The 27,840-nt window shown below is 39.1% G+C and overlaps 1 protein-coding gene across 3 annotated transcripts in view; it reads left to right on the plus strand.

The window, feature by feature from the left end:
* CHST9 (carbohydrate sulfotransferase 9) overlaps window positions 1-27,840 on the plus strand; it is a 240,804-nt gene that overhangs the window by 146,955 nt on the left and 66,009 nt on the right. For all 3 annotated transcript variants that reach the window (XM_020282110.2, XM_020282109.2, XM_020282111.2), the window contains one exon: window positions 546-587. In XM_020282110.2, coding sequence (XP_020137699.1) covers window positions 546-587 — 42 coding nt within the window. The remainder of the gene's footprint in view (window positions 1-545; window positions 588-27,840) is intronic.

Raw genomic sequence — 27,840 nt, forward strand, 5'->3', positions numbered from 1 at the left:
CTAGATTTTGGCTCATTTACTCATCCAAGGTTCCCAAGCTAAGGTATCCAAGAAGGGCCACTGACACTCAATGCCAGGAGATGCATGTGGCTTATCTGTTCTGAGTATCAGTTTTATCCAAAGACATCTATGCTAAGTGCTCAATTTTACACAAATATTTTAAGTGAACATATAACTGTATATTAGCATGTTGCTATGTTACAGAGTAGAAAGCTGGGAATCCATGGAAATCATCTTCCATGTGATGGCCGTGTTCCCACCCTGCCCACTCCCAGCCCCCTCCGAGAGCACAGGCTCAAAACTCAGCCTGTCCTGTGGCAAAGTTTGAAGATAATACCAGGTTTCCTAATAAGTGACCCCAAGCTTGTCACCTCTTCATTAGCCCACAGAGGATGATGTATGTCACATCTCCACCCATGATTTTCCTCGTTATTAATACAAAGAAACTATTAGAGGCGTTGAGGTAGCTTTGTGTAGAATTTTTGTAAATGTCTTTGGATGCGATGGTAATGTATGAATTTCCTTCCTCTTTTTTGTTTCCCTAGGATGGGGGCCAGTAAATTACTTGCAACCTGTAGCCAGAATCGGTGAGTAACCTCCTTTCATAATATTTGAGTCTTGGGTAGTTACAGAAAAGCAGAGAAACAGCTAGAGTATCTGAAAACCTCACAATGTTGTTTTTCAGCACCTGTTCTGTAATGAAAGCCATCACGAGGATGCACAGCCTCGAGGGTGGCATTGTTGGAGTGTATGAAAGTCTTGGAGGGAGGGGAGAGAAGCACACAAACCATGACCCTTCCCTCGAGGAATTTACAAAGGAAACCAAAGGCTTTGCTGATAGATTTTGGTTATATGTAGCTTGATGGATAATTAATGTTTATCTCATTTGAAAAAGTTTACCTTTTTTTTCTATTTTTATTTTAAAAGTATTTAACACTTCCCTGGGACATTGGATTATATTACTTTATTTTCCACAATGCCTTCCTCTATGAATATGGTAAAACTGTATTGATTCAAACATTGCTAATAAATAATTCTTGAGAATTTGATCTAGATTAAGCTGAAATGAACCTTTGAATTGTCTGCAAGGAATGGATTTGCTAAGCGAAATAGAGGGAACACCTGTAACCCAAGTAAAAAGAGTACATGGTTTTTATGGCTTTATCCAGCATATAGTGATCTTTAGACAAAAAGATTCAGCTATAAAATAAGGATACATGTCGTTAAGTAGATGTCTCCTTAGACAGACTTTATTGACAGATCATAGTATTGAAAGCAATAAAACAGCATTGCTTCCAATAAATTCTGACTTCCATATTCAGGCTGGCTTTTCCTCCCCACCTTCCCAAATTATTACAATCTAACGAAGTTCACTATTGTATATTACATGAATATAAGCATTTAGTAATACAAGAGAATGAATTCCTATTATTGTATTTAAAATTTTACTAATACAAATTTTAATTTTTTGATTATTTATCTGTAATGTTGATCACTTGGGTGACAGGAGTTACTTCTATAAGAAAAATTATGTGTCATTCTCTTTCCTTTTGCATTATTTCAAATAACAGGTAATTTTTGTTTTGTTTAAAACTCAGTATTTTCACAAAACAAGCAAGACAAATTTCCAGGCTAATAGCAAAGATTTGAGGTGAGGGAAAAAAAATCAAACTATGCCTTCACTGGGGTGTGTTGAACAATAGGAGTGGCAACTGAGTCATCATTCATTCATTTATTCTTTTATTCATTTAACGAACACTCACCCAAGGGCCCTGCTTATCGTATCAAGGCTTGTAGAGATAAATAAAATTCTCTTCTTGTCTTCTTGTGCTGGCAGCCCATAAGTTAACACAAGAATGAAGACAAATAATTTCCTCATGTGATAAGTGATGTGCTATATCCCAATAAGCAAAGTGCTTTTGGAACACAGAGAATACGCCGTGAAATCTGACTCAAAGAGTTGGGAAAATATCCAATAACAGGTGTGATCCTTGAGCTGATTCTTAAAGAATGAATACAATTTCTACAAGTAGAGAAAAAGAAGGACAGCATTTCAAGCAGTACAAGCAAGAGCATGGAGACATAAAAGCACATGGATTGCTCAAGGAAAACAGAGTAGGCAAGAGCTAGATGTAGAGGGCTGAGGGGTTGGGAGAGTGGTGTGTGGTGTGTATACAAAGGTGTATTGCTAAGAAAAGATGGCCCTGTGAGTGGTGAAAACAGCAATTGGAGCTCAGAGAAAGAAAGGTTTGAGAATCGTCTGCATAGCATACAAATATCAAGTGAGGAGAATAAGACCACTCAGGGACAAAGGAGACCACTTTATCAGCTTCTTATTGAGACAGGAAAAAATGGAGGAGTGGGGTGGGGGTGGAAGAAAGATTAAGTTTGAAGATGGCTATGAAGAAATTTGGGGGAGATTGTGCCTGAACTCAAGCTTTTATTTTCTTTCCACTATACTGTTGAATCAACGTAGGATGTACACTAGGAGGATGCACGTTTGAAATCCAACCCAGCCACCCAAGAACACAGGCAGGTCACATAACCCCTCTAAATTTCAGTGTTACCATCTATAAAATGGAGGTAATGATAACATTTAATCTATAGGCCAGGGAGCTTTATAACATATGTGGAAGCACCTTATAAACTGTAGTGCACTCCGTACTGAGAAGCAGCCGGACATGGTGTCCAGAGGCCTGCTGGGTGACCTCGATGAGCTCTTATTTATAAAATAGGTATAAACCAGGCATAGTGGTGCATTGCACACCTGTAGTCCCAGCTACACATGAGGCTGAGGAGAGAGGATCACTTGAGCCCAGGAAGGAGTTCAAGGCTGCAGTGAGCTATGATCACGCCACTGCACTCCAGCCTGGGCAACACAGCAAGACCCCACCCCTAAAAAATAAAATAAGACAGAATAGGGATAGCAGTACATGGCTTACACAGACTACTGAGATTACAACAGATAAGCTATGTACCATGGATGCACATATAAAAGGTGCTCTATGGCAGCTGTAGAGGTATAGATTATTATCCTCTGTGAATAGGAGCTCTTCTCTGGGGAAAGAGAAAAAAAATTACAATGGGGAATGAAAAGAAGAAAGAGACATGCAAAAATGTTTTTGAACAGAACTAAAAGTCCATTCTGAAAGCATGACTTTGCAGGTACAGCCACACCTAGGCATGCTGGAGCAGCCAAAATGAATGATTTGATGACCTGGGCTTGGGGGAGATGAGAGCAGTTACACTGGTGACTGAGGGCCTGTGCCACTGTGGGGACAATTGGAAGATCTGGGGTCCATGCACATCCCAGCAGTGTAGAGTTCTTGTACTCCAGCCTCAGCACTGGTGTGGCAGAAGAGTGCCTTTTCTATTCAGAGCCAGCAGCCTGTGATCCTAAGACTCTTGTCATTGTCACATAAGTGAGTGGCTTCCTGAAAAGATGTCCACAAGGTCACGTGCTGTCACCATCAGCTCAGTTCCAGCTGTGAGGCTAATGTTCAGAGTAGGACGGTTTTCAGCCATACCCCTGCCTGCCCCTCCTGTCTTCTCACCTCCCACCCTTGGCTCGCCACCCCGACCCTCCCTTATTCAGCCTCCACTTCCACTTGAGTTTTAGTTTTTCCCTAGCACACAACGCGGCAAGTTTTCTATCTCCTCTGCAGTAGAAAAGTAGAATTTGAGCCAAATAAAAAATAAGCCAAAAGGGATCTGTAACCCTCAAAATTTAGGAACCACTAACTTAGACATTAAAATCACTAAGACAACAAACCAATGCAACCACCCATTTGAAAACAAATAGATCCATTTTGCTAATGAATGAATAAAATTTCAAAGGTTGCTTTAAGAAAAAAAAGAAAAAAAAAAAGCCAAACTGCATGCTACCTGCCTCTCACGCCTTTAGTGCCAGTTCGAAACCTCCTGCCAGAATTTGCTGTTTGGGATGGACAAGATTGCGCTGCCTCCCGCACTTGGAAGTTGGTTATCCACCAGCCACTAGGAAAATGTCTAGTGTCCTCTTAAAATGTTTAGTGAGCCTTGGGGACCCCAAGAGAGAGCTGCCAAGCTCTATCTTGATAGTTACTAAACTTACCTCAGAGGGAGATTTGAATTGCTAGAGCTCTCATCCTGAATCTGCCAAATGTTGGTAATAAAGAAAAGATAGGCTGTATCTTACACATTATTGACTCCTATTTTAATTAATGTGAGACTCATTCCTCATTTGGGAACACGGTTGATTCACTCAGTCAGTGATTATTCCATGAAGGACATAGGAAATGCAAGGTGCTAGCTCCCAGTCAAGATCTTCGGAGATAATGAGTGTAAGCATCTCCAGTGAATGATATTTGAAACATCAGGAGAAGCCTATCAAATTCAGACAAAATTCTAGGGTCTTGTGAAAATACAACTCCAGAGACTCCAGAGGGGTTGGGGAACCCAGAGCTTTGCTTTTCTTTCTTTGGCATTAGCTGCCAAAGCCCACTCCTCTGTGACTACCAACGTGAATCACACGAGGTCCACCTCCAAGCTCCCCGCTTCCAGTACATTCCTTTTGATCAGCTGTGAGAACCTGCTAACGTGGACCTCGCCGGAGGACAGATTAACATCTTCATTCTGCATGTGGTACTTCTCTCACGACAGGAGCCATGCTGGAGTGTGGCGGTCCCTGCTGTCTCCATGGCAGGGAGCACCCAGTGATGCTTCCCATGGTTAGTTTCAGGCGGAGCATTCTCCCTCCCTTCCACAAACACACAGCAGTTTTTCTCTTCAAAGTGCTTTAATCCCCCAGTGCGCTGCCAGCCAGCACCCACTGCCCTCCACTACTACCCTTTCATTTCTGCTTGGTTTGTGTGCACTCTTCCTTCCAGATCTGCTCAAGGTAGCAGCCCACCTCTGGTTGAAAACGAACGCAGAGACAAACATCTATTCATTTTATTTGTGTCCTTACCTACCCCCTCCTTCTGTTTCCTCCTTTAATCAGTGTGTCTCCCATTTCTAGGTGCTTTGTGTATTTTCTTCTTTACTCTCATTTCTACCTTTACTTATCTCACAGGGGTCAGTAACCCTTGGGATACAGTCTTTTGGTTTATTTCGCACTTAGACTCATGTCCACCCAGTGGCAAACTCAAAATTAGGAAAGTGTGTATGCAGTGGCATTTCATTTATGTGCTTTTCTCATTATTTAAAAAAAAAATCCTTCACTGTAGTGAAACTGTTTAATTTGGGCCAGTCCTGTGAAGAAGTATTCTTCTTGACAGCAAGAAGACCGCCCAGATTTGCATGTCAGATTTGGGAATCTTGATAAAATGTTCAAGATAGAGTCTAAAACCTGAATCTTATGACTCTCGATCCTATACCTCTCTAGGCCTCTATTTATAGAGACTGAAAAAGAAATACTTTTCTTCTGTGTTATGAGTGGAGAGTAATTCAAAATCATTTCCTAGGGTCATTGAACTGAGAAATGCTCCTTGGAATTTCATGAAGAAAATCTTCAGGCAGGGTTTATGCACCAGCACAAGGATACCATATTCAAGGGTAATACCTTTTTATATATTGATAGCAAACTCTCTCCCGGAGTAAAGGGCTGCTTTTGTGCACAAGCTGCAATGCTGAGTGATTTTAAAGCAAGAGTTGCTCTTTGCAGGCTACCGCCTGTGCCCATGTGGAGTGAGTCCACACACCAGCTCTTGTACCCCAGATCTTTGCATTTGGTATATGCATCCTCCTGGGCACAGTTTCTGGAAAGGACTATTATTTACCTGCACTCAGTGTCCTTGCACTCAGGGAGGGAGGCACATCTCATATTCATGAGCACAGCAGATTGCAGAGATGCGGGACATAAGTCGGGACTCCAGCCTGGCACGGGGCATGGCTCGGGGTATTTTCTAGAGAACACATTGCTGGTTCCTCCGTGCTCAGCTTCTCTGGGTGATCGGACAAACTGAGAAAAAGGTGCTCTGGTGCTAGAGTCAAGGTCAGGATTGTTACTGAGGTTAGAATGCAAAGAGGGCAGTTGCCTATCTTGTAAGGGTGGGTGTCTGGCAGACCTGCACTTGTGCTTGCCTAGGGGCATGCTTCTCCTTGTCAGTCTGAACATTCTCCTCTGTAAATCCAGGATTACCAAAGCTGGTAGGAAGGGATAGTTAGAGACTTTTCTACAGCCTTCCTGAGCTTATGTGAGAATTAAGCCTTACAAATCTTATAAGAATTGATGAACATGATGATATTTTTTTTAAAATGCAGCATAAACCTTCAGATTCACAGCCTAACAATCTCAACTGAAAAGTCCTTATCCTGCAGGGGGAAAAAATAGTACTCTTTTCCGGCTTTATGTACTCTCAGACCGACTCTAGGTTTTCAAACAGTTTGTCCATTCTGTACAAACTGGGGCTGGCTGTTCTCGCATACGTAAAAATAAACCGTGGAGTTGTGGGGGTCTTTTGCTTTTGCAGGCAAAGGGGTTGTATATTATTATTCTTGTGTGGAAATAAGAAAGAAAAAGTGGCATCCCACAGTTAATTTAGCTATTCTTTTCAATGTTGTCTTGGTACCGGAATTACATGAACATATCATTTTAATAAGCTGATCTGCAAGTGTTTTTCCCCTTCTCATTGAGGTGCAAAGTAATCTGGAGGGTCAAGGTTTTCAATCTTTTCCTCTTGCATTAAAATGATCTGTCATTTCCACTGTGGCTACACCCAAAAGTCAATTTTTTTGGTCTCGTTAAAGTGCCCTATAGAATAATTTAGTGGCGATGAAAACAGAATTCTTCTCAAAGTGTAACTACTCCCCTTGCTGGTATACTGTGGCAATGACATTCATCTTTGAAAATTTAATCCTGATTCAGGGCAGGGGATTTTTTTGGATTTTTTGTTTTGGGTAATTCTTTATGTTTTTGAATTTCATAATAAATTCAGGCTTATTCTAATAGAACTGGATGCATTAATGTTTTCATCATACATCAAACTGGCTAAATATATAAAATATAAGAAATGTTAAATGTCTCTCATGCCTAGAAAGTAGGGAAACATTATGAATGGTGTTTAGTGGTAATGGTTTTTTTTCTAAATAATAGAATCTCTTAATTTTAAATTGGGGTACAATTTATATGCAATAAGATGCACAAATTTTAAGTGTTCAGTCCAATAAATTTTGAGAATCATGCATACCTGTAGAATGGCCACCCAAATTAAGATATCAAATCTCACACTCTAAATAGTTCTCTCATTGCCCTCTCCAGTCCATTCCAACTCCTATTTTCTCCATTTCCTCCCTGCCTGCATTTCCTCCCATGGCCCAGGCCACCATTTTCTTACTTCTATCACCCTAGTTTAGTTTGGCCTATTTTTGGACTTAATATGAATGGAATCATACAGCATGTACTTTGTAACGGCTCCTCTCACATGCCGTAGTTTTGAGTTATTACATATATCAATAGTTCATTCCTTTTTATTGCTATGTAATATTCCATTGTATGATCATACTACAGATTATTCATCTATTTGGGTTATGCCCCAATAAACTCATCATAAGTCAAAAATATTGTAAGTCAAAATGCATTTAATGCCCTGATAAACCCATTATCAAATAAAACAATCATAAGTTGAAGCATTGTAAGTCAAGGATTGTCTGTGTATGTTTTTATTTCTGTTGAATAAATACCAAGTAGTGGAATTGCTGGACCATAAGGTAAATGTTTAATTTTATGAGAAACTACCAACAATTCACCAGCAATGTTGAAAGTTCCACTTGCTCCTCATCTTCATCAGTGGGTGTGAAATGGTATCACTTGTGGCTTTAATATACATATCTTTCTGATGGCTAATGACGTTGATCATCTTTTTATATATGTATTGCCTGTATATTTTCTTTGGTGAGATGTCCATTTAGGTTTTTCTCGTCTTTTTTGGATTGCTTGTTGATTGTTGATCATAAGAGTTCTTCATATATTCTTTGGGACATATGAATTCTTTGGGATATGAGTCCATTGTGAGATACATGTATTGTAATACTTTCCTATTTTGTGAGTTTGCCTGTTAATTTTATTAAAAGTGCCTTTTGATGAGCAGGAATTTTTAATTTTGATAAAGAACAGTTATTTTTCTCTCTGTGGTTAATGCGTTTTAGTGTCCTAAGAAATCTTTGTTTACCCCAAGGTTGTAAAGATATTCTAATACACAAAAAGTGGAAATAACAACTTTTTAAATTAGGAATAATAAGAACAACAGTTTTCAGGCAGTTTTAGGCATATTTATAATGACTAAAACACAGGGATGTCTCTATAATTTTATAGACCTCTGATTACTTGTCAATTTTCCAATATCTCCTTGATTTATCCTCCTTTTTTCTAAGAAATAGAAATTTGGGTGTTTTGAGAATTGTTAGGCTTGAAGTGTTAGGAAAGCTCAATGTGAAGTTTGAATGTCCCATGTATAATAATGACTGTAGATAATGATCTCTTTATTACAAGTGATTTTATAGCATTATTCACTGTCCTTGAGCAAGGACTTCAGTCACAGGGAGCAGACCATACTGTTTCTATTGTTTATCTTCACCTTTGCAGCAAGAAGATGATAGCAAATTATCAAACTGCCCTAATAATATCATTTATTGCATATATTAATTTAACTATGTGAAATCTTTAACACCTGATATATACTATCTACATCTATGTACATAGATATAGATTGATATAGATATAGATAATATGTATATAGTATATACAGATAGATACAGATAGTTTATATATATAATGTATATATAGATAGGTAGATGTGTGTATGTATGTATATATATATATATATATATAAAAACATTTTCATAACCTTTACCAAGGTAATGATCTAACATCACCTAGAGCTTAAGAAAGATCTGATAATATTTGTTGCTTTGACTAATGTTTGTTGATCCATACCAGGTGCTAGGTACCTAGCTAGGTGCTAGGTACTAGATACACAGTGTTGAACAAATGACCAGATACCCGAGCTCCAGGGGTTTCCTGTCTAACTGAGGGGAGAGTTAGTCAAGTAAACACTGGTGCTGTTTTAGATGTTGTTAGATGTTCTGCAGGGAAATTACAGGGTGCTGCAGTTACAATAACAGGGAACACTTGTTTAGGGAGGCCTGCCTGAGCAGGCAGCATCTGTTCAGAGACTGGGATGGACAGGGATCCAGCCACGTAGCAAGTGGAGAAGAACATTCTGTGCAGGAAGAGCAGCAAAGGTGAAATCCTTAAGCAGGTAAGAGCCACGTGTTCCAAGCCAGAGTGGCAGGACGCAGTGAGCTGAGGGGAGCAGGGGTGAGGCATCGCAGGAGAAAGAGGCAGTAACGAGCAGGTAGGCCATGCTCGGGAACGATGTTCATGAAAACCTTCCTGCCCTTCAGGAGCTTAAAAGCCAAGCCTCATTCCTGACTAAAGAAGCATCAGGTGTCTCTAGCCAGAATAGGGTTATTCGGGAATACTTTGGTGTAGAGTCCTGGAAGCAGCTCATATTTATAAGTGGTGACTGACAGCACATGGCCTGGGATGACCAGGGTCTGAATTCTCAAGAAAGAGGTCCACAGAAGGCTTTGGCACAGAGAGGTATGCTGACCGTGTGGGTTTGAATATCAAATCCACATAAGGGCCACGGGGTGTGTGTGCCTGCATGCATCGAAGAAGTTGGTAGAAGGCCAGGAGTCACACCATTAGGTTGAAGTCTTGAAATAATGTCTAGGACTTAGACTGAGACCCTGTGAGGGACAAATCACACATACACTGGCCTGTTATTCATCATTGCAAGACAGGTAACATAGACTGGAGAAACACTAGAAGTAGGGAATGCCTAAAAGGGGTTTAAAAGAGCTTGTAAAAATTATGCAGAGTGATAAAGGAAATGAAGGCACGGAACCAAGAGTAATTGTGCAGACTCCTCTACCAATTGGTCAGCCTGGTCAACTGGAGTATAGGAGCCCCTACATGACTCTCTCTAGGACTCAGATTTTTCCAGCCATTAGGAAGTGTGCACAAAATATGTTAGCATGGATGCCTTCCCCATAGAGTCTCCAAGAGAGGCAGGGCTGTGACTGGAAGCTCCAGGCAGGCAGGCAGGTGAAGGAGCTGGGTGCAGTGCTCGACGTCAGCGTCCTCTCCTTGATTCCATGTCCCCACCCCTGGCCGGGCAGCGTTCACCTTCCTTCCTCTTCTCAGGCACCCTCACAGTCTCCCAAGGCTGCAGGGTGCCTGCACAGTCACACAACACAGCTCCTTCTCTGGCGATCATTCATGAAATTCCAGGGTGGTGAGCTTGCAGCAGAGACAAAGTGCAACAGTTATAAAAGTGTCTTAGCAGAAAAGTCAAGGAATTTTAAGACTTTTTTTTTTTTGAGCTTTCGGATCAATTACAATATCTGCAAATGACAATAAATAAAACCTAGATTTAGGAAGAGGCTCAGATGGAAACGAATATTCAGGAATAATTAACTTCATAGGTGGGAGTCAAAACACCTGATGTAGAAATGAATGAGTAAGAGACGCAGAGCAGAGCTCTCAGTGACCGCCACCCCACCCCCAGTGGGATCCATAAACAAACAAATAAAAAAAAGAAAAAGGGAAAAGAGAGAGATCCTAAAATAATGGCAAAACCTAGAATAGCAAGAAAGAAGAGTATCACACAAATAAAGGTAGAGAAAACATCTGGAATGTGTTATTCATAGTGTTTACTATAATTGAGAAATCTATGAGATCTAAGCCAGGAGAAGTGTCTCCCCCCCCCCCCAGACTTTATAATGCATATGCAGAAAATATTTGTCATTCAATCATTGTTCAATTTAAAAAAAATTTTTTTTTCAGAAAATGGACTCTTTTTCTTACATAAATCCTCTAGTTTTCAATTCATTGCTTTTGAAATCTAGAAGTCAATCTGTGGATAAGCTTACTTGTTTCATAACAGAGTAGTTTGAGGGTCTCTTTTACAATACTAAATGCATTTTTGTTGAGTTGGTTGCAAAAACGTTCGTTTTAACAGATCTGCGATTCTGTAAAAGGTTTTTCACTCATTGTATTAGATGTTTTTTCATACCTCCTGAGGCTAAATTTGGCTAGTTGATATCACTGTGGAATTGGAACATAGGAGCATAGAACTAATTTCCTCATTTGACTTTTAAATTAGTTTTGTGTGTGTGTGTGTTAACTAAAATTGAAATGTTTCGATTATGAATAATGCCAAGATGAACTGGTACACTCCATTGACTTTAATGAAGTGCACATGTTCTTGCAGGCTTGTGAATGACGGCATGGTTGCAGAGTTCTTGAATCTTATTTTTTAATATGCGCTGCACTCACATATTTTATTTATGATAAAACTTACCACAATCATAGCTCTTTAATTTTATAAGCACTAGTGAACTTACAATTTTTTTCATCAACTTTTCCAAGAGATCGACATTACTAAGGGTGTGCCCAACCTGTTTTTACATAAAAGAAAGAGTTGGCAATCGATTTATTAAATTCAAATTAGCTAACATTTTCTACATGACTATCCTATGAAAGGCACTGTGTCAAGAGACTAATTTGCTGGGGCAAACAGATCATCTGGGTAATTCTAGGTAATTGAAACTTTAAAATGAAATTTTTGATCTTTAGTGATCATAATAAAATATATATAATAAGTTCAATGCCAAACAACAACTGCTGGTAATATATAAGAGAGGATATAAAAGAGAAAAGCAACTGGTACTTCTGAACAGTGACATTAATTGCACAGTACCTTGAGTAAGGCTCTTTGCTAATTTTTCTAAGCCAAGGAGTCCTTTCTTGAGTTAAATCTTTAGAGGTTGTCAGAAGAGTAAAATATGCTCAGATACTTATAAATGTATTTAAATTTCACGTCATAGATCAGGGCCTCAGGCTCAAGCTTTGGTTTTCTTGTTTGTTTAATTATTTTTGCTAATTTTTTCATGTCAAACAAGTAATCAAATGATAAAAGGATATTTTAATTAACAACTGTTCACTCAATAGTAGAAGGCTAAATTACATAATAATTCATGAATGTACCAATATTGTGTGTTCAAGAACTTTGACATGAATATTATATTCAGTGTGTGTAACATGCTCTGAAAATTAACTATAGCTATAACATGCACAGACTGAGCAAATGTTATGTGCAACACAAATGCATGGAATGAGAAATTATGGGCACCACTTTACTTGTTGTAATTGGATATATTTCATGTGTCATGAAAGTCCTTACTAGTTGAATCATGGAATTCTTTATTTCATAAATGACAGGGTTTTAAGTGGCCCTGCCCAAGCTTATAGACTAAGTGCTAGGTGGCCAGGCTGCTCAGCCCGTTCTGCTGCCCTCTCTTTTCTTTCTCCATCAATCGATCTGCCCTCTTGACAGTTCTTGGCCATAATTCCTGCAAGTGACCACAGCTTCTGCGGCTGATGTCCTGAGCTCCTTAGGAACAGTCCCAATCGGGAAATTCAAAATCAAATACTGAGATGAGGATTCCCCCACACGCCTGGAGACATTGCTGCTAAAGCCAAAATGCACAGTAATAACAGAAGCTAATTCTTGAGTACCTACAAAAGCCAGAAACTCTGTCTCATTGAATCCTCCGATCAACTCTATATAACAAGTATTATTATCTTTGTGTGATAAACAAGAAATCCAGTGTTCAGAGCATTCAGTTATGTTTTTTGTCCATAGCCCCACAGTACTAAGTAAGGAGTTAGGATACAAGTCCAAAGCTGTAGGACATCAAACCTCACTCTCCTCGCATTCCATTTGCCCTGTCTCTGTCCCAGTGGGACATCAGATCTCTCTGGGAAAACTTAAGACAATGACTGTCTTGATTACCCTGACAATTACTTCAAGTCATGTAACATTCATACATGGTTAATAAATTACACTAGACAAGAACACAGGGAGAGAGGGACATTTTCCTCCATATGTAGCTAAAATTATAATAGCCTGAAAAATGACAGTTGAAGTGAGGAAAAAAAAATTATAGACCATAAAAGGTGACCTCACTTAATCCCTGGGGCTGGCTAGATCTCACTTTCAGCTGTCCAGTGTCATTTTGTGATCTTAGATAAATTTACTTCATATGAAACGATGTATCTCCAGCCATGTTATAAAGGATTTCTGAGTATGATAGAATTATATTTAAGTAAAGAACCTAGTAGCTTAGAAATATCTACAATGTTTAAGTCATATAAACTGTCACAGAAAACCAAGGTTAGAGGGGTATATGATTGAAAACAATAAAAGTATGACCTTGTTACTTTTGCTGGTTTAATTTAGAAACTATGTTTTCCAGTTTCACCTCTAAGGCTTATGGTACCAAGTACGTGTTTCCGTTGCAACCTGAAGTAAGTTATCTTGGATTTGATTCTACCAAAGGCAAAAGAAAAAGAAAAGGAAAACATAAAGTAGATGGGAGAAAGGCTTTTTTCACAATTCAATAATGTGAAAGAATTTCAGAAGTTTTGTTTCAGGAGAAATGTCTTTGAAATTATTTGATGATACCCTTTTCAGCAGAGCCACAGAATAATAAAAGCTTATTTAATTTAATTTTCCACTCCATTACTCCCCAAAGTACAGGACCAAGTGAAGAAATGCACTCACAGATTGCATGCCATGTGTCATAAATTTATTACCATACTTCCTGGCATTATTTCACCCATCTTTCTGTAATATTTTAATTCTAATTTGAAAGAAGGGATATTATACTAAGACCCAGATCTTAGTCTGGTGAGAACTTGGAAACCACCCTTAATCCAAAGATCTGTGCTTATTTTTTTTCCTACAAGGTCCGGAACAAGAAATTCAAATTATCCAGCATTTATTAAGCAATAATGCATGCTGAATGCCCTGCTAAAAAGATAAATGTGCAAACTCCTTGCCTCCTTCTAGGAATTAGTTCTATGCCATATTCACAGAGCTGTAAGGTCACCAACTCATGGAATGGGCTCCTCAGGCCACAGGCTTAACCACTATAAGTTTCCTCGTTTGTAAAATAGGATCTGGTCCAGACTGGAGGGGAGAGGAAACTGTCTCTAATATCCTTTTCAACATTAAAGTCTTGAGATTCCATGACTGAGTCAGAGCTACACATATGCACAAATTGTAACAAAATTATGCAGTAGAATCCAACTGGACCTCAATTTCTTTGTTAAGTCCTTGATGTATAGAGTAAAAACCTACCTAAAATATATAGGAAAGTTTTTATATGTGTGGGAGAGAAGGTCACAGGAAGAGAATGAGAGAGTACTCTCAAATGATTGTTTTGGTTTGCAATTTGGGGTTTCAGGGTTTTGGAGGGTTTTGGGTTTTTGCATTTTTTGTTTTTTGTTGTTTTTGTTGTTGTTATTGTTGTTGTTGTTGTTGAGACAGGGTCTCACTCTGTCACCCAGGCTAGAGTGCAGTGGTGTCAGCTCACTGCAACCTCAAACTCTGAACTCAAGAGATTCTCCTGCCTCAGTCTCCCCAGTAGCTGAGACTACAGCCTCGCACCACCACGCCTGGCTAATTTTTTCTATTTTTTGTACAGATGGGGTCTCATTCCTGCTCAGGATAGTCTTGAACTCCTGGCCACAAGCAGTCCTCCCACCTCAGTCGCCCATAGTGCTAGGATTATAGGCGAGTGTCAGTACTTTTGACAAAGGTAAGAAAAAAACAACAATAACAACAACAACAACAAAACAGACAAAAACAAGAACCTGCCACAACTCTACATCTCAAGTTTGAACAGCATTGAAGATTCAACTCACTTCATGGTGGCAGAAGAGATACAATTGGAAATGCCAATGTTATGGAATATTTCCTCTGAGCCCAGCACTTTGCTAGGTGCTAAAGGAATAAGAAAGCAACCAAAAAAGTTAGGGGAAAGAAATAGGTAGAAGAGAACAGGTTGGGGAGCTGCTAGATGAAGGCTTACCTTTTGGCCTAGCAAAGAACTCTTTTTACACTTTGTTTGCAATTAATGTTCACTTTTTCCGATTAATTGCTTTCCATTTAAAGAAACACCAGGCTCAAAACATACTCTTTTAAAGCCAAAATATATATTAAGTTGTGGAGAACTACAAATTAAGCAAAGGACTACATTTTAATCAATTGGTTTTAAAATTTTAATAGCATGCTGAGGAGGGATAAGTGAGGAGGGATAATGCCTTTTGAATTTTTAGCTGATATAATCTAATTTCTAATTGATTGTTTTTACAAATACTTCAAAGGACTGCTTGACCATTCCAGAATTAATTCTCCAGTTAGGTCACTTCTCTAAAATAACGATTTCATACCTCCTTTAGTTTGAAATATAATTACCCCAGGCCCCATCTTTCTCTCCCCTTCAGTGGCTGACCTTGCTTCATGTTTCAGAGAGGGGCATAGAAGGTGCCTGCTGAGAACTATCTCTGGTGCCCTCAGCAAATCGGTAGAGCATATGCTTTTGCTCTCACTTCCTTCTTCCCTCCTGTGCCAGTGGGGGAGGTCGACTGACCTCCTCCCAGCGGTAGTTGTTGCACCTGTGCTCTGGGTCCCATCTCCTGTCATCCCATGGGCCTTCCTAAGTGGGTTACTCATTCTTTCTCCCGGATCTTCAACCTCTTCTTCTCTGCTGGCTGCTTTCTGTCAGTATTTGCAATGCTCTGTTTTCTCCTTTAAAAACAAAAATTAAGCCAGGAATGGTGGCATGGGCCTGTAGTTCCAGCTACTCAGGAGGTTGAGGCAGGACAATCATTGAAGCCCAGGAGTTGGAGGGCACAGTGAGCTATGTTGGCACCGCTGTACTGCAGCCTGGGCGACAGAGTGAGACCCTGTCTCTAAAGTAATTGATTGATTAATTGATTAAAATTAAATAAATAAATGACCCTCCCGAATCCTGTGTCCCCTTCTAGATATAGCTCTTTCCCTTAGCCAAGCACCTCAAAAGTCCTATCTGCATCCTTTCTTGTCTGTCTCATTCTAACCACTCCCCTGGCTTGCTCTTCCTAATGTTCCCCATATTATTAAATCTAAAAAACACTCCATGGCCCAGGTGACTCGACCTGTCCCTGTTTTATTACCCTCTCCTTCTTGAAAAATAGAGTTTCCTCCTCTGACTGTTCTTCTCCATCCCTCTGAGGAGCTGTCTCTTCTATCTGAATGTTACACATTAGATTCTTCTTGGCTTGGCCTTAGGTCCACTTGCTTTCTTTTTTTTTTTTTTTTTCCTTGAGACGATGTCACACTATTTCACCTGGGTGAGAGTGCTGTGGTGTCAGCCTAGAGGGCTCAAGCAGTTTTGCGGCCTCATCTTCCCAAGTAGCTGAAACTAGAGGTGTGCACCACCAAGCCCAGCTAATTTTTTTCTATTTTTAGTAGAGACAGAGTCTTGCACTACCTTGGGCTGGTCTCGAATTCTTGACCTCAAGTGATCCCCTGCCCCCTGCCTTGGCCTCCCAGAGTGCTAGGATTACAGGCATGAGCCACCACGTCTGGCCCCACTGTGCTTTTTAATCTGTATTCTTTCCCTCTTTCCCTAGAGGTTTCATCCACTCCTGTAGGCCAACATCTCTTCTCTACTTGCTGTCTTCAGAACACCAGAGCCATATAACCATGTACCTATTGATATGCCATGATTGTCACCCCCTCACACCTGTCCATCCCTCTGCCAACATCCCTCAACTCAGTAAATGTCCCCTAAGTGCTCCTGCTGGAATCATAGGACTTAACCCTTTATCTCTTCTTCTTTAGTTCACATTATGAGTTTCCAAGTCCTATCAATTGTATCTCCAAAACATATATCATTCTGTCTCCTGTCCTTCTCCACCAGCCACCATCTCCCACTGGCTATTGAAACAGGGGACAGCCATGTCATTACATAATTATAACTGGAAGAAAAACTTAAGCAGAAAAATTTCATAAAGAGCTAATGTGTTGTCAACAATTTACATTTTAGCGAATACACAACTTGGTGAGTTTTTCCACCAAGGAGACTTTGATACTAGAATGGGGATTGAGCATGTTGGATTTGGAATTTTTAGAGGTTGAGGTGAGCTCCATGGAAACCACACACACACACACATGTACACACACATACATGCAATGGGACTGGAATATTGACAGCATACTGTGCCCTTTTTCCTATTTTCAGGCTATGCTTGATATCACCATGTCACTCACCATCTCTGCCTATTCACCGATGCCCAGTTTACCAGCACCAAAGCTGCTCAAATGGCGTGGCTTTACTGGCTCTGACTTGATTCATTTCAGTGAGATTGGACTATTCTATGCAGTGTTTGCATGACAGGTTGAGCAGAAATAACCTCTGGAAAATGCAGCAATCCCAGAAAGGATTTATGCAATTACTTTAGAAAGCAATCGCATAAATCCTTTGAATCTGAAATGGCAGAGGGGCTAGCAAATGAAGGACAAAGGAACAGGGCTGCAAGTGGAGGTGAGAAATGGGTTTTAGAAACAAACATAGAGGGAGGTAAAACTCGATGGAAATCAAGCAGAGGGGAGAGGGATGAGGGGTTGGGTGAAAATCTACCTAAACAGGTACAATGAGCAAGCAGTGGGTGACAGGCACACTTTTAACCCTGACTCAAGCATTACAAAAGTGATCCAGGTAACCAAAAACATTTGTACCTCCATATATTTTGAAATTAAAGAAATATGTGTATAAACACCTTCAAATGAGTTAAAATTAAAAAAAACAATTGCTGCAGCCACGTGTGTGACACTCTAGGATGCTATGAAGATAAACAGCTAGAGATATCTCAACCATGCTTGAAATCAAGTGAATGAAAATTAAATGATTAAACAGGCCAAACAGCATTATAAACTATTGTCAACTCAGTTCATGCCCCACACATTGCTACAGGTTTTCAGAACAATAAAGTATTAATACTTCCTCGTCTCGAGTTCATCAGAATTGAGGGACTTCTATGAATATAACATACCCTCCTCATGCCTCGGGTACAAATTTTAGAGATCTCTGAAAATCGATTTATCAATGAGCAGTTGATCCTGACCACATAAATAAATAAGAAAAATTAGTAAAGCCTAGAGCAGCTGACCTCTTTCTCTAAGGGCACTGGCTAAGGTCTTTCTATTATTCTGATTACATCAGGGAGAAAATTCCAATTGCATACCGATCCCTTTAACTTTATGCTAATCTGTTTTCATTTTATCTAGGTCTGTAAAAAGGTGATGGAAATAGGACTAGGGCAGTATAGGGAGTAGAAGTGAGAAAAACCAGGACTATTTGAAGCTAAAAATTCTGAATAAAGAATGAGAATTCCTTCATAACAATTCTTCTTATGCAGCTATAAAAATACAAGTAAATATAAACATAAGAGACATTGATTCTTATTCAAGATCAGTTACTAACCCAGTGGTCCCTAACTTTGTTTCCATCTCAAAAGTGACTAAGGAATTCAACAGGCTTCCTTCAGTAATAGTGGCCCAGGGGCTACAAAAGCAGAACTGTTCAACTCTTGAGTGTGTCATGTCTCTAGTGGAGGGTGAAAATGTGTATTTAGGAATCACAGGAGATGTATCAAAATTCCCTGGAGGAGCAATTTTGATACCTCCCCTGGAATACTGCTCCTTCCCCCATAGAGACCAATTGACATGACCCCTCTGTGCCTCAGTTTCCTCATCCATAAAATAAAGATAATATATTCAAGAATCTTTTAAGGTACAAAGGGATACACAAAGACAAGTTTTAATAACTCCTATTTGCATTTTTTTATTCATAGACAATATGCTAATATGATACAACAGAACTGGATTTATTGAATGTTCTAGTTAAGCTCTTGAGTACTTAGGCTCTATGGAGATTCTAAAAATAGCATCAATTAGAGGTAAACATGATCCATAGTCTATTTAAAGGTCATTGTGACTCTGTTTCACAGTGTTAAGATTGTTACCACCGAATATTTTTAAAGAAAGAAGAAAAGACCCAAGGTTGGCCTATATCAATTATTGGACTAAACATTTTAATAACTATCACTTATTAAGCCCTAAATATGTTCAGATAGGCTACTTTACATGTAATATCTTATTAAATCCCCACAACAATCTTTTTATTATTGTTCTCATTTTACATGTATAAAACAGAGGCTTGAAGTAATTATATAACATGCCCATATCACACAAGTTACTAAATGTGTATTTCAGCCTAAATATTTATCATTGCAATATCTTTCCTCTTAGCTAGCATGCTAAATTTCTAGGAATATCAGAAGTGATCCGGAGAAATCATAACTGGAAAAGAGTTGTAGAACAGCCTGTCATTCTTTGTGTCTGTGCTGCTATTTTCCTGTTTCATGAGCTGAATGAAAAGAAACTATGTCAGGAATCTCAGTCTTACTATAACTTAACAGAGGAGAGGGGCTATGACTAATCTCATTCCAGATAGTTTATTTTGTAATAGTGTAACTTGGGGAGACCTGCTCTTTAGTAAGGGACTATAGACTTTTCCATTTATAAGTTAATTTGTAAAGAAAAGCAGTAATTCATTGTTATGGTGTCCTAGTCCTACTCAAGAAATTTTCCTTTCTGCCTAAATAAAATAAATTGGTTATAAGTTGGATTCTTTGTCCCAGAGACAGCCACATTTGTGCTGGGAAAAGGAAACGGTTAGAACAGAATTACTGTGAAAGAGATTTTTGAAATTGGACCTTGTCACTAGGGGGCACTTAGGGATATAAAATCAGCATTGCCAAAAGTACTTTCTGAAATAAAACAATTAGTGGCATACGTCTTTTCAAGACAGGGGGGAAAAATCTGTTTATAGACGTAAGAATTCAGCACGTCTCTTGATGAACTCTTTTTAGGTGCCAAGTTAGTTAGAGAAGAAGAAAGTGGGCATGATTTTGTGGTGAAAAGTCCTATTTTCTCTCTTACCTCTTTTTACTTCCGGCCTTTTACCACTGAAAGCACAAATGTGTTGTTAAGGAAAGAGACATAAAAGAAAGAAAGAAAGAAAAGAACGCCTGAGCAAAACCCTTTGCTGGCTCGGTTCCTTTCATTGCTTTCTTGTGGCCTTTCTCCCTGGCACCATCCCTCCTTAATCGTCCCCTGAGGACATTTGTCCTCCCCTCTGCTGCTCACAGTCATTTGCTCTCCGTTTTTACAAGCCTATCTTTGGTTTCATTTTTCCTCCCATTGCGCCTAGTTTTTCTTCTTCTGCCTCATTGTTCTTCTTTGCTTTCATTAGGTATGAGACCGAGTTCTGGTTTTGGTTTTTATCCCTGTTGTGTGGGTCCGTTTGGTTTTATTTTTCCTTTTCAGAACACTCATCTCCCTATTTCCATAAGAAATCAATAAAATAAGTTTCCAGGCTCTGTTTTACCTAAATGGGATGATAACAGACAGCGTGTTATCTGAGGCTGGAGGAGAACAGTTTCCGACACTGATCAAGTCAATGGGAAGAAAAATAGGAGCAAAGAACACGTTCTTACGTTGTAGTCTCTTGTAGGAAACAAACAAGCAGAAAAACATATTTCATGGTGTATAATACAAGACTAAATCCATAGATTGAAAAGTGAAAAGTGTAGTCAAAAAGAATTTGTTTTTGCCCGTGTGATACCCAACAACCCATTTAATTGATTTTCTTTTCCAAATGCACCATTTCTTCTGGCTGTCATGGAAAGAAGCTGTAAACTACATAAAATCATGAAGTGCTATATTTAGGGGAAATCAGATAATCTCAGCAACACCTTATCACAAAGATGGGAGACCTTCAAGTGCCCTACTCCTTAATGTGAGGGGGGAAAAACCTTCCTATATCATGCACCCTATCTGCGGAAATTACCCTGCAGTTATAATTAAGAAAATAATTGCAAGTACAATTTACCAGGTCCATGCCCATCATTTCATCCTGTAAATTGAAACAAAGAAAGCTTCACTGCACTTCACCCAGCGACCTAGTTTGTGAGCTTTGGGCTAACCTCCCATGAGTGGTAGATCTAGGTCTTCTTGGATAATGAAATGGTGGTCTGGGACCAGGAATCATGAATTTGATTCCTCGTTTCCCTGACTCCCCATGTGGTCATGGGAAAGTCTACACATCATCAGTTTTTTTCTGGTAGGAAAATGATTAGGATAATTATTATGCAGATTACTCTAGAGGTTTGATTTCAATAAGCCATTCTTAGCACCCTACCCTGCCCTCAACCTTTAAATAAACTTTTGTTCACACAAATACCAATGTTCCTTCAGATGCCAATTTTCACAAATTTATTATTTTATAATTATTTTAGGATTCTATTAATTTTTTTTTTTTTTTTTTAGACAGAGTCTCGCTTTTGTTGCCCAGGCTAGAGTGAGTGCCGTGGCGTCAGCCTAGCTCACAGCAACCTCAAACTCCTGGGCTCGAGTGATCCTTCTGCCTCAGCCTCCCGGGTAGCTGGGACTACAGGCATGCGCCACCATGCCCGGCTAATTTTTTTTTTTTTTTTTTATATATATCAGTTGGCCAATTAATTTCTATTTATAGTAGAGACGGGGTCTTGCTCTTGCTCAGGCTGGTTTTGAACTCCTGACCTTGAGCAATCCGCCCGCCTCGGCCTCCCAAGAGCTAGGATTACAGGCGTGAGCCACAGCGCCCGGCCCTCTATTAATTTTTTATTACCTATTTAAAGCTAAATCAAATCCTAAGATGTCCAGTTAGTCAACCCACATGGTTGTGTTATAATAAATAGACAAATTAATCTTAATTTAAGTTTTATGACTTAGTAAAAGATTTTTATCTTTCCACATTTTTGACATTAACTTTTCCTTTCACTTGGAACTACTCCATTGATCTAACTTCACAATTTACATATTTATTTACATAGTCATTACTTTCATGTTGCATCATTTCTTAACAGTTCTCCTAGCAAGATAAAATATTTGTTTTTCTTGTGAACTGTAATATACAGATGCTTCTCCACTGACTATGGGGTTACATCTGGCTAAATCTACCATAAGTTGAAGATATCATAAGTTGAAAACACATTTAATACACCTAACCTACTGAACATCATAGCTTAGCCCAGCCCACCTTAAATATGCTCAGAACACTTACATTAGCCTACAGTTGGGCAAACTCATCTAACACAAAGCCTATTTTATAATAAAGTGTTGAAGATCTCGTGTCATTTATTGAATAATATACTGAAAGCAAAAAGCAGAATGGTTTTATGGGTACTTGAAGTACAGTTTCTACTGAATTCGTATAGCTTTCACATCATTGTAAAGTTGGAAAATCGTAAGTCAAACTATCGTAAGTCAGGGACAATCTGTATTGCATTTCTATACTGCAGTCATTCCTGGCTTGTAGAAATACCAAGATGATCCATGATTGCAGAGAGTTCAGTTTTTGTTGCAAGAGCCTATAAACAGACTGTCCACAACAATGTGCCACACCGTAACATGCCAGTGTTAGTTACGAACTAACATCATATTCAACAGAGCAAAGATTTCATCGGGTCTTCGATCCCCTCTTAGAAAGAATTTTTGGAAGTTTATGAAAAATATTTTTTTGTTGTCACAGAAATTGGAGGTTGCTGGTAGTCAGTGGCTAGGAGCCAGCAATGCCAGACATCTTTCCATGCACGGGTCAGTTCTGCCCAACAAGAACTGGCCCCAGTTACACATGGCTAAAATAACAATGGACATTTTTTGTAGTTTTTAAATAAGTGTTGACTCTTACTCTATTTGAGATAAAAACACAAAGAAATTGTTGTAATCCTAAGTAATTACCACCTAAAGCAAGAGAAAATTCTTTTTCATTTTGGTCAGAACTTGACTAGGAATCATTCCTTTGAAAAATTGCAGCACCAACTGCTGCTTTGGGTACTGGACCACCAACCCATCGTGTCAGGATGGAACTGTGGCTGCTGAGACATTCACAGTGTTCTGGGTGTCAGTTCAGTCCTCCTAACATTTCCCGATGCCTTTTTGGTAGACCTACCTGAGCACTTACACATTGAAGTTCATATTATTTTAATATAAATTATTGTCCTTTTGTTCTCCTTTATTTTAATTAGAACATTTCATTGACTTAACATTAAGAGCGCATGTAAGTTTTAACATCTATGTATTTTATTTCAAGGTAGCTATATCAGTTAGCTATTATAGCATAAGAAACCAGTCCAAAACTTCAGAGTTTAAAACAAACGCCATTTATTTGGCTCACAATTCTTCAGGTTGGTGATTGAGGCTGGGCTTCCTCATGATTCTGCAAACAGCTATGGATGTCCAGGGACTGGACTTTCTCACACCTCTGTACCCTCTATTGCGACAACCAGGCCACTTAGCCCTGGTTGAAATGTCACTCAATCCTCTAGTAGACTCACCTAGACTGATTCCCATGACAGAGGCGGGCGCCTCCGTCGTGTAAGCATAGATTCAGAACAGGCACACCGTGATTCTGCTTTCTATGGACCAAAACAAGACACAGAGTCTCCCCGACTCAAAGGATAGGAAAATAAACTCCATCTCTTGGGAAGAGCTACTAAGTCACATTACAAGGGTGTGTGGGTACAGGAGGGGAACAGTTGCTGCACCGTTTGTTTACAAACAACTGATCTCAGGCACTTGCTATGAAAAGCAAATGTTGGATCTCATCATCGGTAGGTTTAAGAACCACTACTGTAGTCAAAGAAGAAGCAGAGAAACAGGAAGTAAGATCAAATTTGCACTCAGGAAGATCATCCAGTAGCTGTATGGAAGGCTGGTTACAGGGACACACGAGGAGTAAAGGAAATAGGTAGGAAGACTAGTCTGCCAAGTGAGGGATGGATTAACAAACAATAATAGTAAGGCTGGTGCAGGCCTCCAGGTAGGATTCCGCAGTTGTGCACTGCAGGGTGGATGGGAGCTGCGAGCTCACTTACATTGTTTCTCAAGCTGTGAGCCCTCGCCCAGCACTGAATTAGCCTAAAGGAAGGAACACCGTTTTCTGATTCATCCACCCAAAGCGCATGCCTTTACTTTGTCAATCTCAAGAGGGCACTTTTAAAAAAAAAAAAAATTTGCCTTTCCACAGGGAAGCATTTTGAAATTCACAAAAGTCTCTGTCTATGTGTAGCCCTGAGTCCAGAGGCTAGATTGTGCCAGCTCATGATCCACACCTTTGCTCACACTGTTCTCTCTGCCTGGAGTGCCCTTTCCCCCTTGTCTCCCTAGCAAACATCTTGCTTTCCCAGAGTAATGCTAAGATGAGCTGGACCATGAGTGTTTCTGAGTCTGTGCCATTCCCCACATTGGTGGAAGAGAATGGAGAATGGCAGTCTGCTTCTCCACCTTGTGGTGATGTTTCATCCAGCACAAACTCTCAGCATAAGTAGGTCGTGTCTGAACTGAGATTCTGAATAACTTGGTTCTGCCGCATTTCTGCTGCCCTCCCACCATGCATTCTGAGGCCTCCGAGGAAGGGTGTGAGACAGCAGACAGAATCAAGCAAAGGCACACTCTCCGTTTTTATAATGCTTTTATGCCAAGCCCCACGACGTCTCCGCAAGCCAGAGAGGCAGGCCAACTGGCCTCCGACTCAATTGAGCCATGGAACCTTCTTTCCCCTTCTAACTAGTTCCACATCCAAATCTCAGCTTATTTTAATAGTCTGAAAGCAAAAGCTCTTCTAGGAAAAAGCAAGAAAATATTTTTGCAAAACAAATTTCTGTATACTTCTGCTAATGCTCCTCCCACATAACATTCTTGGGCTTGATGGAGCATCTCAACACTTCTCCGTGGGCATGAGCTGCCAAGCATGGCGCCTCTATCCCAAGGGAATAAAGTTCTCCCTCTTCCTCCTCTTAATCTGCCAAGTTTAATGTCCAGTCCTGGAATCAGTTGGGCTTTTATTATTCCCGTTACAGAAGATTATGGATGCTTGGAAAAACCCAGCCATTCTTTTCTCAGATCATGCCATGGCTCTTATGAATCTAACCAGGATATAAACACACACAGGCATACACACACAAAAAAAAAAAGAAAGAAAAAGCCAAAAGATTTGATTATCTAAAAATTAAAATCTTCTCTAACTCATATAATCCCTTTGTCAGATAAAAAGGCAAATGATAAAAATAGATTTGCAACACATTCGATTCAAAAAGAGTTAATAATCTTAATCTAGAGAGCTTTTACAAATCAATGAGAGTTAGCAACGAACTCCCTAATGCAATGGAGCAGAGAATGTGGGAACAGACAATGAAAAAAAATGTTCACTATTAATCAAAGAAATCATGGTGTATGAAGTGGGTAATATTAAATGTTTATATCCAATTTTATATAAAACACATCAAAATTATTCAAGAATATGCACGTATTAATATATACTATATGGCACTATATAGTGTACAATGGAGTGCATATGGAAAATATAATTTCATAGTGATTTGTAAAATTATTATGATGATTATTTGGCAGTCACACATTGTGAAGTTTGACATGTGGGTGTGTCATATGCCACTCTGCTATATGTAACTGTCTACATCACTTTGCTGGACCACAATTGAGGTTTCGAACTTATTCACAGTAACCAGCACAGTGCCTAGCACAGAGCAGGAAATTAATAAATAGTCATTAAATGAATAGATTCTTGTGAAATATAGTTATTACTGTTCATTCTTGTTCCTTTGTTCAAACTGGAAAGGAAAAATATTTTACCAAATCAGATGCACTTCTAAATTGTACATCTGAACTTTCTGTATATGTCCTTTGTTTAGAAATCTCAACTCCTACTAGAAGATTGTAGATGAACAGGAAGCTTGGCATTTAGGCTGATACCTTGCATGCCATAAGCGAGTAACCATGAAAAGCCCACAAATTCAAAGGACATAAAGTGATTAAACTTAAGTTTCCCAAAATTTAAATCAGAATTATATTCTTGAAAACTTTTTAAAATAAAGTACAGAAACCTATATTTAAGGAAATCTCTTGTCTGAAACAGTAGTTTTTCAGACCACCCTCCCTGGAGCTCTGAGAGTTCCACGGAGCCCTCTCGGCATTAAAGGAGGGGCTTTTCCTACAATCCCACCTCCCATTTCAACCAGAGAAATTCTGCTTTTATTTATATTATATATTGGGCTTCCATGTATGATCTAAATGGAATAAAGGGTTCAATGACATTAAATGAACAAACAAATACGAACACACTGATGTCAAAAGTAATCCACTATGTACATACACATCAGCACCTTTTACATTATGATGTGCATCTTCCGCATTCTTCAAAGAACCAATTTATCAGCCTGCCCCCTCGGTAAAGTCTGGCCAGGTTCTCCCAGGGAGATAGTCGCTTCTGTCTTTCTGCCTTCTGATGGTGTCTGTTCACATGCCGTATGTCTTTTGGGGGCAGTGATCTCCAGTGTTGCTCGTGTCCCAAGGGGGTATGCAAGATTATCTCCTAGGGAAGACATGATTAAAACTGCCATTTGTGTATATTTTTTATCTTTTTAAATCTCTGTTTTGGAGTGGATGTAAATTTTATGAGATCTAAATATTCTACCACAGTGGCAGATGATACATAGATGATGATAATAGACACACAGATATAAATATAGGTGGGTAGACAAAACAAAGGATGGAGAGGATGAGTGCTGGACAAGGTTTTAAGACTGTTTCTCTAGGCTGTGGACTCCTAGGCAAGAGTTTCTTCATCTCTGTGTCCCCAGGTCAAATACCACTTGCCCAATAATGTTCAAGGAATAAATAATTTATTTTAGGTTCTTTACATTTGAGTTCTCTCAAAGCAGGTCACACCTGAACTAAAAAATTTTAAAGTCCCCTCATGAGTGAACCACTCTGCCACCCAACACATTTTGTTTGTCTTGAAAGTTTCCTTTATTGCTACAGTTTTTCTCTTGCTGAGGTTGCTAGAGCCCACAAGATGCCCAACAAATGTGCAGTTCTGCTGTGGAAACTACGAGTAAAGCAAATGTGCTTAGACAACTTAGAGGTCTGAGGGATCCAGAGAGCATGGTTAGCTATATACACCACTTTGGAAATGAGGGTGGGTATCTGTAGTGCAATCCAACCAGGGCTGGGGTAGGAAGAAGTTGGAAGGTGTCATTCTGAATCTGCCCCCAAAATGAACAACAGCCTAGCTCTCTTCATTTACAAGCACACTGTCCCTGAGTTAAATGAGCTCACCATTGATCTTGTTCTATGTTTCATTTTATTATGCTATTCTACTATATTTAAGGGGTTCCCCCATTTTAATCAATGTATTTTATAACCAGCTACTAAGTAACTGGCTTTGCATCATTACACACTGTCCTCACCCAATATCTGAGTATCTGACTAAACTAAATATACATATTTAAAATTTTATCGATAGACTTCCCTAAATGTTTAGTTAATAATAACTTTCCTATTACTAACTCTATAATATTTACATAAATACTTATGAAATCCCTGAAAGGTAGATAATTTTTATGTTATTGCTTGTAATTTAGGAAGTTAAAGAGAAAAATATAATTTTCTCAAGATACAGAAAAGGATATAATGAAATCCTTTTACTTTCTCCAACTTCCAATGTTTTCTTTATATAAACTTTTAAATTTTTCATTTGCTCTATTTAAATTTAAAATTAAATAGTTAGTTTCCTCTTATAAAACATGTAATTACTTTTGGAAATGCATTTTATGATACCCAGTAAAGGCAGTTTCAATGAGATGAACTAAAAATCTAATATCATACTTGGAACACAAGTTTTTAGAACACAGTCCATCAGTGATAGTATTAACTTTAAAAAATGAAGTATTGTGTTATGGACTAAATCCTGCCAGAATTGATTTTGAAAATTCAAAGCTGAATATTTCAGATACTACAGTTTAAAATGAATTGAAAGGCAAATAGTATTTTATTAAAA

The sequence above is a fragment of the Microcebus murinus genome, chromosome 17, assembly GCF_040939455.1.
Source record: "Microcebus murinus isolate Inina chromosome 17, M.murinus_Inina_mat1.0, whole genome shotgun sequence".
NCBI lineage: Eukaryota > Metazoa > Chordata > Mammalia > Primates > Cheirogaleidae > Microcebus > Microcebus murinus.